This window comes from Daucus carota, chromosome 2 (assembly GCF_001625215.2).
Source record: "Daucus carota subsp. sativus chromosome 2, DH1 v3.0, whole genome shotgun sequence".
NCBI classification, from domain to species: Eukaryota; Viridiplantae; Streptophyta; class Magnoliopsida; order Apiales; family Apiaceae; genus Daucus; species Daucus carota.
In genome coordinates this window covers 13354501-13367160 of record NC_030382.2, presented here as the reverse complement: position 1 = coordinate 13367160, position 12660 = coordinate 13354501, and the positions used below count along the sequence as shown (strand labels likewise).

At 34.2% G+C, this 12660-nt stretch overlaps 1 protein-coding gene across 1 annotated transcript; it reads right to left on the bottom strand.

Moving 5' to 3' along the window:
• Positions 1–6576: 6576 nt before the first annotated feature.
• Positions 6577–8361, bottom strand: LOC135150368 (uncharacterized). The gene has a single exon (XM_064086644.1). The coding sequence runs from the start codon at positions 8359–8361 to the stop codon at positions 6577–6579; it is 1785 nt and encodes a 594-aa protein (XP_063942714.1).
• Between the last annotated feature and the right edge of the window lie 4299 nt (positions 8362–12660).

The window sequence follows — 12660 nt, the reverse complement described above, 5'->3', positions numbered from 1 at the left end:
AAATATCATTTCCATTTACTATTATTATATGTCCAAAACTAATCATTTCCAATATTTTAAAAATATTTCCAGATTATCCAATCCATATTTTAAATTGTTTTCAAAATTTTGTGTAATTTTTTGATTTTAACTCATTTTTCGCCATATTAAATTAATTATTTTACAAAACAGTAAAATTCATAAACGATTTTAGTTTTTAAATTGTTATTTTCGGGTTCAAGACCCACGGATCCAACCCGACCCGGATTAAACCCTAATATCTCCGGCCATTGGTTTCAGTCAAAAAAAATCTAATCTCAGCCGTTCACTGTTTTAATATCTACACCATATATTTATTTTATAATTCAGTCAGCCAGCCCGCAACAAATCTCTCTGTTTCTCCTCGTTTCTCTCTCGTCTCTCTCGGACCCTCTCTGACACCCTAACCCCCTTCTCCTTTACCGTCGATTTTCTTTCGTCTTTTCAGCCTAACCTCATTCTCTTTTCTCGAAAATGCTACACACTCAGATTTCCCTCTTTCGTTTGAGTCGAATCGATGCCCATGTCGGGTTTGAACAGAAAATTCGGGTTTTTTTCAGTCTGTATCGCACATTCACTAATTGAATGGTTGTGAATCACTGAAATCGACAGCCTTATACATCAATTAGATGTATGTGCCATTGCATTTTGAGTTGTTTTTTCGAAAGCCCTACTTAGGGTTCGGTTCTTGAAGATTTTCGAAACCCTAGCTAAATCGGCATGTATTAGACCTAATTGATGGTTTATCTACCGATCTTATGCAGTTTTGCGGCTCTTTTTAATTCGATTTGATACTCAAATCGAGTCGGGTTTGAGGGACTACTTCATTTGGTGTTTTACATCGCTTAATCGGTGAGAGCAGTTCTCCGATTTGTGTATTCTGGTAAGTCCGAGACGATTCGAGGCCTCGAGCTCAGGGGGTAATATCGAAAACCCTCTTTCTCCACTTTCGTTCCTTCTTTACTAATATTTTGGTCCCCCCCCCCTTTTTTTGTTGTCGAGTGTTTTTGCAGGGATTTCTAAAGCTTCGGCACGGAGATGAAATCTAACGACGGGAGCTGTTGGCAAGTAAAGAGAAGAATGGAAATGCGTTCTGTAAAAATATATGATTTAATCATATATTAGCTGATACTGGTAAGTCCCTCAAAACGATTCGGGCTTTGAGGCTAGGTAAGATCCATACACTCAACTATTATATATAATATAGTTTACATTCGAATGAGGAGGATTGGGATTTGTTGGGCGTATTGGTGGCGTTGGATTGTGTTTGTTTGGGACTGTTGGTGGTGTTTGGATTTATTGCCTCGCGTTGATGGATTTTCATTTTGATGTTCTTTGCTCTTCTTGTTTTCGCACTAATTGATCTATATTTGTATCTGGTTCGAATTTGACTGCTGGTTTTGACTGTTGCATTTGGGAATTCTGGTTGATCATGTATGTTTGGTAACATTTTTGATGAAATTGCAATATCTTGTCAGGTTTTAAACTTGTTAAAATTGGGTTTTTATGCTTGAAATTTGGACTTGATGTTAGAGAAAATTGAAATTTTCTTTAAAATTTGACTCACTGCCTTATTTGATTAAATATGATCATTGTTAATTTACATTAAAACTTTAAGTCCGTTTAGTTAACTTGTTTTAAGTCTTTAAACAGTGGTGCTTCGACTGCTAAAGTTTTAGGTTTATGACCTCCTTAAGATGGATTTGTCAATTCTCTTGTCACTGTAACTGGATTAAATTGTATTTGTGAAGGCTGGTGTAACTGGTTTTGTAGATAGTTGGTTTAATTTGAGCTGACTTGTCCTCCACTAAGTGAATAAACTATTAATAAAAAAACTACACTTTTCTTAATGGATCATGTGACCCTGCTAGTTTGTCCCCTGCACTTGCTATATTAGTTATTGCTACTTGCTCTCAGTCATTGTGTGATAATAGATTATATTAAACTAAAAGAAAGTCAATGTATTTGTGTGATGTGTCCTCTGCAACTTGAACTTGTGCTATTATTTGGATGAGGTGTCCTCGTGCTGGTTAATTCTGTTTTTTATTATACATGATGTGTCCTGTGCTAGTTAAACTTTGTGATTATTATAGTAACCTGTTCTTGTTTTTCTTAAATATATGATACTTATAATGATATGAGATACTTCCATGCACTATTAATACTATGTTTGTGAGTATGAGTCTTTGATTTTAGTGGATTATGTACTCTGCCATGGTAGTCTCCATATACAAAACTCTATAGGGGTATACATAAGTAGAAAACCTTTAAGCGTTTAGGACTAAGTTAGGACACTACACACACAGCCCATGCATAAGACTTGGCTTTGGGGGTCTATGGAGCCCCTGCGTATCTGGATCACTGTGCCATCCGGCCACTAGACTTAGGCTTAGTCCATTAATTACATTATAACCTAATCCTGCAGTTTGTTGACATGTTTCTGTATAATTCTGTATGAGTGCCTCTTGACTGCTTAAAACTGAATATACATGTGACTGCTTGCCTTAATTGGAAAACTGTAGGTCTTATGTATATTCCAACTGATTTATGTAAATGGCTTTTGCATGCATTAAATGATTCTGGAGTGTTGTCAATGAGAGCTGCTTATTATCAGAATTTGTATAGATTATCATCATCTAATGAACCTCTGTGGTATTAACTTGAGTTGAAAACTCACTAAGATGCTGATATCCCCAGTGTTTCTTCTCGGCCACCATTTTCCACTAAGTCAGTTTATTAAACTCAGTTTCAATATGAGTCTTTTTATGTCGCCTTTATTGACATGATCACGTAGAAAATGATGTCGTATATCTATGTGTTTGGATCGTGAATGCAACACGGGATTTTTACTTAAATCAATAGCGCTCGTGTTGTCACATAATATTGATATGACATCAAATTTAATATTATAGTCTGCCAATGTTTGTTTCATCCATAGAATTTGAGCACAACATTTTGCAGGCAGCAGCTATATATTCAGCTTCAGTGGTTGAAATAGATACGGAATTTTGTTTCTTTGAAAACCACGAAACTAGGCATCCACCGAGAAATGAAATTGACACGTACCACTAGTGCTTTTCTGTCTACTAAATGTCCGGCATAATCAGAATCAGAATAGCATACTAGATTAAATGGTACGCCTTTTGGATACCAAAGGCCTAGATCAACAGTGCCCTTTAAATATCTTAATATTCTTTTTACAGCGGATAAATGTGATTCCTTAGGGGCCACTTGGAATCTTGCACATTTGCAAACACTATATTGAATATCGGGTCGGGTCGGCTAGCGAGTAATATATAATAAACTTCCGATCATACATACCACGATATTTCTTAGTGTCAACGGGTATTCCTTTAGGATCTTCCGTTAATTTATCCGAGAGTGACATGGGAGTTGAAATGGGTTTAGCATTTTCCATTTCAAAATTTCTTGAGCATTTCTTTGCAATACTTTGATGTGAAATAATGAATGCCCTCATTGGATTGCTTGATTTGCAAACCTAAAAAGAAATTTAATTCTCCCCTCATACTCATTTCGAATTCCTTACTCATATGTTCAGAGAATTCCTTGCAGAGATTATCATTTGTTGATCCAAAAATGATATCATCTACGTATATTTGGACAAGTAATATTCATTTTTTCTTGTCTCGTAAATAAGGTTTTGTCGGCTGTTCCCATTTTAAATTTATTTGTTCTAGTAGGAACTTGCTTAACCTTTTTTCATACCAAGCTCTTGGAGCTTGTTTTAATTAATCCGTATAGAGCTTTAATATGCAATTTATATACATATTCCGGATTAATAGGATCTTCAAAACCGGGAGGTTGTTTTACATAAACTTCTTCTTCGAGAATCCCATTTAAGAAGGCGGATTTAACATCCATTTGATATACTTTGAAACCTTTATGACAAGCAAATGCTAATAGCATTCGTATTGCTTCAATTCTTGCCACGGGAGCATAGGTTTCATCAAATCTATTCCTTCCATTGGAGTATATCCTTGAGCAACTAATCTTGCTTTATTTCGAACAACCGTTCCATTTTCATCTAATTTATTTCTAAAAACCCATTTTGTTCCAATTATGGATGTATCATCGGGTTTTGGAACGAGTTCCCACACTTTACTTCGAGTAAATTGGTTTAATTCATCTTGCATTGCAGAAATCCAATCCTCGTCAAGTAAAGCCTCTTTAGCGGTCTTAGGTTCTATTTGTGATAGAAAACTAAGATGATTCACAACATTTTGTACTTGTGACCGCGTTTGAACTCCTTTACTTAAATCACCCAATACGTTATCTAAAGGATGACTTCGTATAGTAGGAATTTCTTTAGGAAGTTCATCTTCCGTATTTAACAATTCTAATGGATTATTTTGAGGGGTATTCCCGACTTCCATATTTTCGAATTGTCGAATAATATCTTCAATCCCATCTTGTTGTGCATCTTCTTTATCAACAAGATCAATATACTTTGAGGGTGGTTTTGTTTCGTCAAATGCAACATTCATAGATTCTTCCACCACAAGAGTTTGAGATTGAATACTCGGTAAGCCTTACTATTTGTGGAATAACCGAGAAATATACCTTCGCTTGATTTAGGATCAAATTTCGTAAGGTAATCTTTAGAGTTTAGAATATAACATTTGCATCCAAAAACTCTAAAATAACTAAGTTTTGGAGTTTTACCATAATAAAGCTCATATGGAGTCTTTTGTGTAATTGGTCTTAGTAAAACTCTATTTAGTATATGGCAAGCCGTTGACATAGCTTCGGCCCAAAAGTACTTAGGACGACGATACTCATTAAGCATCGTGTTTGCCATTTCTTGTAATGTTCTATTTTTCCTTTCAACAACTCCATTTGATTGAGGTGTATATGGAGCGGAAAAATTATGAGTAATACCATTTTCTTCACAAAATTGAGTGAAGTTAGAATTTTCAAATTCTTTACCATGATCGGTTCTTATATAAACAATGGTATTATTTTGTTGATTTTGAATCTTTTTGCACAATGACGAGAAGGACTCAAAAGCATCACTTTTGGCTTTGAGAAATTCCGTCCACGTATAACGTGAAAAGTCATCAACAATTACCAAAGTATAAGAACATCCTCCGAGACTTTGTACGGGCACCGGACCAATTAAGTCCATATGTAATAGCTCGAGAGGTCTAGAGGTTGATACCATGAATTTAACTTTGTGAGATGCCCTTATTTGCTTGCCAATTTCACAAGCCTCACAAGTATGATCTTTTTGATAGTTCAATTTTGGTATACCTCGAACACGATCATTTGTTGATATAGTTTTAATCAACTTCATATTAGCATGTCCTAATCTTCGATGCCATAGCCATGGGTCATCTTGTGTAGTGATTAGGCACACATTATTATGTTTGCTAATATCGCAAGTATAGACATTTTTGCTACGAGGACATGTAAGCACTAATTTTCCATCCTTATTTAGAATTGAGCAATGTGATGGATAGAAAATTACCTTGTAGCCATTGTCACATAGTTGACTTATCGAGAGGAGATTGTATTTCAATCCCGTAACTAATTGTACATTGGCAATCTTAAAATGTTCATTTCCTATATTTCCAATGCCAATAATATTACCTTTGCTGCTATCTCCAAAAGTGACGACTCCAGCGGTTACCTTTTTAATTTCATTCAAGAGAGACTTGTTACCGGTCATATGCCTTGAACATCCACTATCGAGGTACCACATGTTTTGCTTAGCAACAAAGGATTCCTACAAGATAAATCAAGTATATTTATAGGTACCCTTTTGTCTTGAGGGTCCTGGGGTTAGTACTTCATAATAAAGATAAGGATTAGAAGTAGGCAACACATTTCTTGAAGCATAATAATTTTGAGGTGCATTGTTCCTACTTTGATACCTTGAGTTATCATAATACCGTGTATCTCTCGAGTTATATCTTTGAGAGTTTTCATATTGATACACATGATTTCTATTACTTGGATAATGCGTTGTATTTTGAGAATAGAAATCATAACTTGGTACATGATAATTTTTGGAAGTTTGACCATTAGAGAAGGTCTTGTTTCGTGTGTTTCTTCTTTGAAACGGAATAGATTGTTGATGATAACTAAATCTTGGTTGCCTTTGCTCATTTACAACTTTGTTGTATGGTACATGTTTTTCAACCTTGGGGTATTGATTTGACCCTTTACGAACCCATATATGCTTCCCCTTAAATTCACCACTCTTGAATTTGCAACTTTGAACTTCATGTCCATTTTTGTTGCAATATGAGCATTTTAGCGTAGGTGATTTAGAAGCCATTCTTGAGGGTTGTACTTTTGGTTGAACATTGCTCTTTCTTTGAGCATTTTTATCATATCCCAATCCTTCACGGTTGTAGGATATTTTTGAATGTACCATTTTATCCAACATTTCATTGCCTTTGGTAAATCTTTGAATCGTTCGTTCAAGATCTTCTTTATCATTAATTAAGGCGTCAATCTTAGCATTAAGAATTCTTTCTTGATCTATATATTGTGCTAAGATGTTGGAATGAGCATCCTTGAGTTTTTGAGTTTCTATTTGAACTCTTTTTCTTTTACTTCAAGGACATGAGCAAATTCTTTTTCGAGTTTATCTTTTTGATAACTCGTAGTTGATTTTTCTTGAGTCATTGACTCATTTAATATTTTAAGATTTAGTAAATCAACATGAAGCTTTCCAATGTTTTCATTTAATTTAAGCTTCTCATCTTCCATTTCTTTAGATTGCAACAACAAGGAAATATTTTCAATTTCCAACTTTGTAATTTCATTCTTGATCTTGTTGTTATCAAGATTAAAGGAATCTTGAAGAGATACCATTTCTTCTTCAAGTTTAATGTTTGATTCCTTTATCCGAGAAAACTCTTTTTGTTGAGTTTGATATAGATCTTCAAGTTTTTCTTTCTCGGACCAAGTAGATAAAAATAATTGATCAAGATAATCATATCGAGTATTCATTTCAACTAGCACCTTGATCAATTCATCCTTTTCCATTTTTGACAAATTTAAACTAGAGAGTTTAAGAAGAGGAATATCAACTAAAGTTGGTGAAGAAATACTTACCTCTTGGTTAGTAGTGGAAGGATCCGTTGATGTAGAAGCATCTTCAATTGCCATCAAACATAGATTAACCACTTCTTCACTTGTTTCGGGAGGTTCCTCATCTTCACTTAAATCCCAACCGTTTTCGGCCACGAGAATCCTTCCTTTAGAAAGTTTAGGACATTCTCGTTTATAGTGACCCGGTTGTTTACACTCGAAACACACTTCTTGTGTTTCCTCCGGAGTTTGTTCTTTTTGTTTTGGAGGAGTGTAATTATTGGTATTATAACCATTTGGGCTTTGATTGGTTTTGCCTTTGTTATAGCCCGAGTTGGTAGGAAAATTACTCTTGTAGTTTGGAGAATAATTTTGAGAGTAATTAGGCCTTCCATTAGAGTTGAAAACTCTTTGTTGATTATTTGATTTTAGGAAGCCTTTTCCATACCTTTGTGCTTTGCTTTGAAGCACACGACGAAGTTGTCTCGTGAGTAAAGCGATTTCGCTTTCATCGAGATTTTGTAGTTCTTCATTTAATTCTTCATCATTTTCATCTTCGTCGATTAATATAGCCTTTAGTGCCATATTTTTCTTCTTGTCTTCCACTTTGGGAACGACAACATCCGGAATATTATCTTCTTCGTAAGCACGAAGGTTTCCGAATAAGTTATCAATGTGATAGTCATTGAGATTATGCATCTCTTTAATAGTAGTGACTTTCACTTTCCAACTCGGAGGTAGAGATTTAAGAACTCTTCGATTCTTTTCATTTTGTGTATAGTTCTTTCCGAGTTGAGATAGTTCATCGATTATTCGAGTAAATCTTGTTTCCATATCGATGATATTTTCTCCATCTTGGAGTTTAAAGTTCTCGTATTCTTGGATCAATGTGTCCATTCGAGAATCTTTTATGTCGGTAGTACCTTCATAGGTTACCACTAATTTGTTCCACATTTCTTGTGCCGACTTGCAATTGTTTACTCGTTTATATTCTTTTTCCGCAAGTGCACTTGTGAGAACCATTTCCGCTTTTGCGGCAATATTCATTCTATCTTCTTCTTCGTGAGTGTATTCACTTACTTTCTTTTCGATGATGGTATCGTCGACTATTTTAGTCGGTATAATAGTACCATCTTCTATGGCCATCCAAACTTTGACTCCTTGAGATCTTGCATATATTCTAAATCTCGTTTTCCAAGTAGCAAAGTTTGTGCCATCAAATAGAGGAGGTCTAGAATTTGAGAGACCTTCACTACAACCGATAGCATTTATATAAGCCATATCGGATCTACTTTTCTTTGTGCTTGAAATTTAAATAGCACGTTTAAAAGCAACTGCTCTGATGCCAATTGTTAGGTCCCGATAGAGTATAATTTAAGCTAGAAGGGGGGGTTGAATAGCTTAATCACCAATTTAAAAATTGATGTGGTGTAATAAAATTTATTCCCCTTTTGAATAGCTTTTATCGAGAGTATAGGCAGTTTATGTGTGCGGAAGCAATGTAAGAGTAATACGACACACGAGATTTTATCCTGGTTCGCGGTGGCTAACTCAACAATTGGAGTCCACTCACCCCTACTCCAGTCCCCGAGCTCCTCCCCGGACTCGAGATTTTCTCTACTATAAAGAAACTCCTTTACAGTAGGCGGAGAAGCCTTTACAAATATATATCTTGGAGCGTAACTTCCCGTTACCTCCTCACTATAAATGTAAACTTACAAGACTCTTCTTGGAGCGTAACTCCCCGTCACCTCCTCAAAGTCGTTGTACTCCGGGTGTAGTCTTTGAACTTCTAAACTTTTGCGGGTCTTGGATCTTAGGTCTTAGGTCTTGGGTCTTTCCTTTTCCTCACGGTGCGAAGACGACTAACTCCCCGTTAGCTCGTCTAGGACTTGGGTCTTAGAACGAAGATCACCTCACTTCACTTCACCTCACTGCAAAACTTAGAAAACAATATCTACGACAAATAACCTTAGTTTATAAAAAGGGTTTTGGACTAGACGCAACTAGGCCGATAGTGATTATATATATATGTTGATGATATATATATTTAAAGTATACTTTCCGAATGATTTAGAAAGATTTAAGTATACTTGATGTTTTACTCCAATACTAAAGATGAGTATATAGTTGGAGTAATAAAAGTCTTATAAGCTTTAGTCTCGCTTAAGACTTGTACAATACTTGTCTTTTTGACTAAGTATATATTACTTCGAATATACGTCTATTTTCGAAGTACGGATTTAAGAGAGTCTTTTAATTTAGCTCTTTGGCTATGGACTCTTCTTAATACAACTCTTCTCTTGATATAGTCTTTTTAGACTAGATATAATCGATTTAGTGCGGAGAGAGAGAGTGTAGTCTTTCTTTAACTTTAGCACAATATAATGAAATAGCCAGACTAGAATCCGCAATTATAACAACAATAAATAATAACAATAAAGTGCAGAAAGTAAATAGCGGAAAGTAAATGAGTTAGTTGGCTATGTTAGTGCTAAGTAAAGTTAAAGAGTTAAAGTAAGCTTTTTAGATTTTCTTCCCACGGAACAATACGATGATAGTTGGGAATAGAATCAAGCTTAATAAAATTGATTTTGACCGTCGTCAAATATTAATCTCGTTTTCGAGATTTATTACGAATCTTTAGTTCGTAAGAAGATACAAATCGTAGTTCGTTTGTATCAAAATCTATTTGAGTATATTCGAAAGATATAAACTTTGTTTATGTATATAACTCAAATGTAACGAATCTTAGTTCGTTTAAATATACACCGAATCTATAGTTCGTGTATATATATTTATATTTCGAATAACACGACTTTGTTAGTTCGTGTTTGAATTTAATTCGAAATAAGAAATCTCTTTTATAAGAGATATAAGATGAAGAGCTTTAAGATGAATAGATCGAGAATAATAACTAGCTCTTGTATATATAATGGTCGGTTAAGACTCGGATCGAAGCTAAAATAATAACCACTTACAAAAACGCTCGGAAAGTTCGCCGGAAAAATTCGCCGGAGGTTCGGCCGGATTTTGGCTTAGTGGCGGAACTTGGGCAGCCCTACGGGAGGCCTAAAGTATTAGTGGTTGAGCTAGTTGGGTTGGGAGAGAGCTTGGTTGGTTGAACTAAGCTTATATAACTAAAACCTTGTATATATAAATATATATGTATAAGAAAAGAGGTTTTAGAGAAGAAGTATTTGTAGAGAGTGTTTGTAGAGAAGAAAGAGAGAATACTTCTAAAATTCCCAGCAACTAATTAGCTCTTTAGCTTGTGTTCAAAATGAATGGGGATGGGGTGGTATTTATAGGGAAATTTTGGGGTAGTGGGTAGTGGAAGGTGATGTAAGGGATGATGTAAATGGGTAGGTGATGTAAGGGATGACTACATTGTTCTTGTCCACTAGCCTAGCAACTTGACAACCAACATGTGACACCTTATCTCAGCACTTATTGCTTGGAAGAGGATAAGGCACACACCCCAATGCAACCCAATTAACTATTAATTAACGATTAAGTATCGTTAATTAAAACTAGCTTATTTCTAAACGTCTCCAATAAATCCAACAAAAAATATGACAATTTTCTAAATATTGGAAAATGGAAATCTGTGAAGTTTGGTAATTTTTGGTCAAAGTCTCCTAGGTCAAACGCTCAGTCAAAGCTTCTCGGGTCAACCGTTCGGAAACACACCCCGACAAACATTCTCCAAAAATCACGAAACTTTTACCTAACATACATCACATCATAAAAATGACATCCCCAAAGTTTCAAGTCATTCTAGCAAGTGGAAGTATTTTATTTGGAATTAAGACGATAAGAACCGCTTTTCGGGTATGAATAAAATACGTAAATCTTTTTGAAGATTTGTAAAATGTTTTTGGCTAGAATTTTGACTTAGATAGATACTACAAATATATTTCCTTGAGAATAAAATAGTTTGGAGTTTATGGAAATATTTTGAGTATTTAAATTAATTTCCTTCGATAAATAAGGAAATATGCGTAAACCGAGAAAATTAGTATTTGGTCAAAACGAGTAGACCCTTGACTAATTTTTGATACCAAAACACTTAGAATAATGTAAATCATGATAAATCATGGTTTTGATAATTTTAAAGTGCATTCTAAGTATTAAAATATTTTTCTCCGAAAAATGAATAATTTGAGAGACCTTGGAGAAAATATTAAAGGAACTAAGAAAAATGGATATTAATATTTGACCATCCAAATATTAATGTTTTGATAGAGTAAATCTTCCTTTTGGATAGAAAACAATTTTTGGAATGAAAGATTTATTTTTGACTAATTAAGGATAATTTATCCCGTAAAAAAGAAATCTGATAAATCAGGGAATAAATTACTTTAATTAAGAGATTTAAAAAATAATGTTACATGAGGGTTCTAAAGAATATCAAATCTTGATAATCCTTTTTCGATCTTCATGCGAGTTTAATTTTGCAATATGAAGATAGGGAAATATCGTAGAATGGCGATATCCCTCAGCATGAATATTGCGTGAGAATATATTTCTTAAAAGTAGGTATTTTGATGCGAAGAAATATAAAATGATTTTTCAAATAACTTGCTAGAAATAACTTTTCCACTTAAAGATAATCATGCAAATTAATGATCCTATTGGGAGGATTACTAGGTGATTTAAATTTTACGTTTATTTATAAATACCAAAATAAGTTAATATCGAAGATATCCTTTCATAATCTTTGAAAATAAGCAGTCACGTAAACTTCTTGTATAAGAACAATTATAAACTTGTCTGAAGGTGTTTGAATTGTGTTGCATCGGTAATGTCATGTTTGTGTGTTGCATCGGTAATGTCATGTTTGATTTTTACAGAATATCAAACACTATTACGAGAGTGAAACTATCTATGATTTTTTAGGACTTTTCAGTTTCAATCACCTTTACCTAATGTAATTAAACACCTGAGCATAACATCTAAATAAAGTTTGAGTTTTACGGAAATTAAGCACTATTTACGATATCTAAGCTATCTATGGTATGGTTTTTGCAAGACCTTTAGTTTCGATTTATATATTGTGCAATTAACATTACAAATATCAAATTATACTACTGAAAATGCAAGTTAATAGGTAATGATAGCTATAGCTACATCGTCACACACACAGGCACGTCACACTCTCGCACACAACAAACAAACACAGACACACACAAATTTGTACTAAACAAACTCTAACCTACAAACCAAATAGCAAGCAACATACTAGCAATTTCATCTACACACATGTTTAATGTATACGTTATATAGAAATCTCATCGTTAGCGATAAAACAGAGGCTAATCACACACTCACACACACACTACACACAAAAATTTGTACTAAACAAACCTAAATTACAAACAGATAACAAGCATAATACACAAGAAGCAACATACTAAAATCAAGCTATTTTATCAACACACAAGTTTTATGTATAGCTAGCCTTGATGAGTTTGTTATTAGTAACAAATTAGTTGAAATGAAGTTATAAGCGCAATCGCTTGAATATTATGTAAAAATGTATGATAATTTTTATTTTAAAAAATGTATAATAGTTGT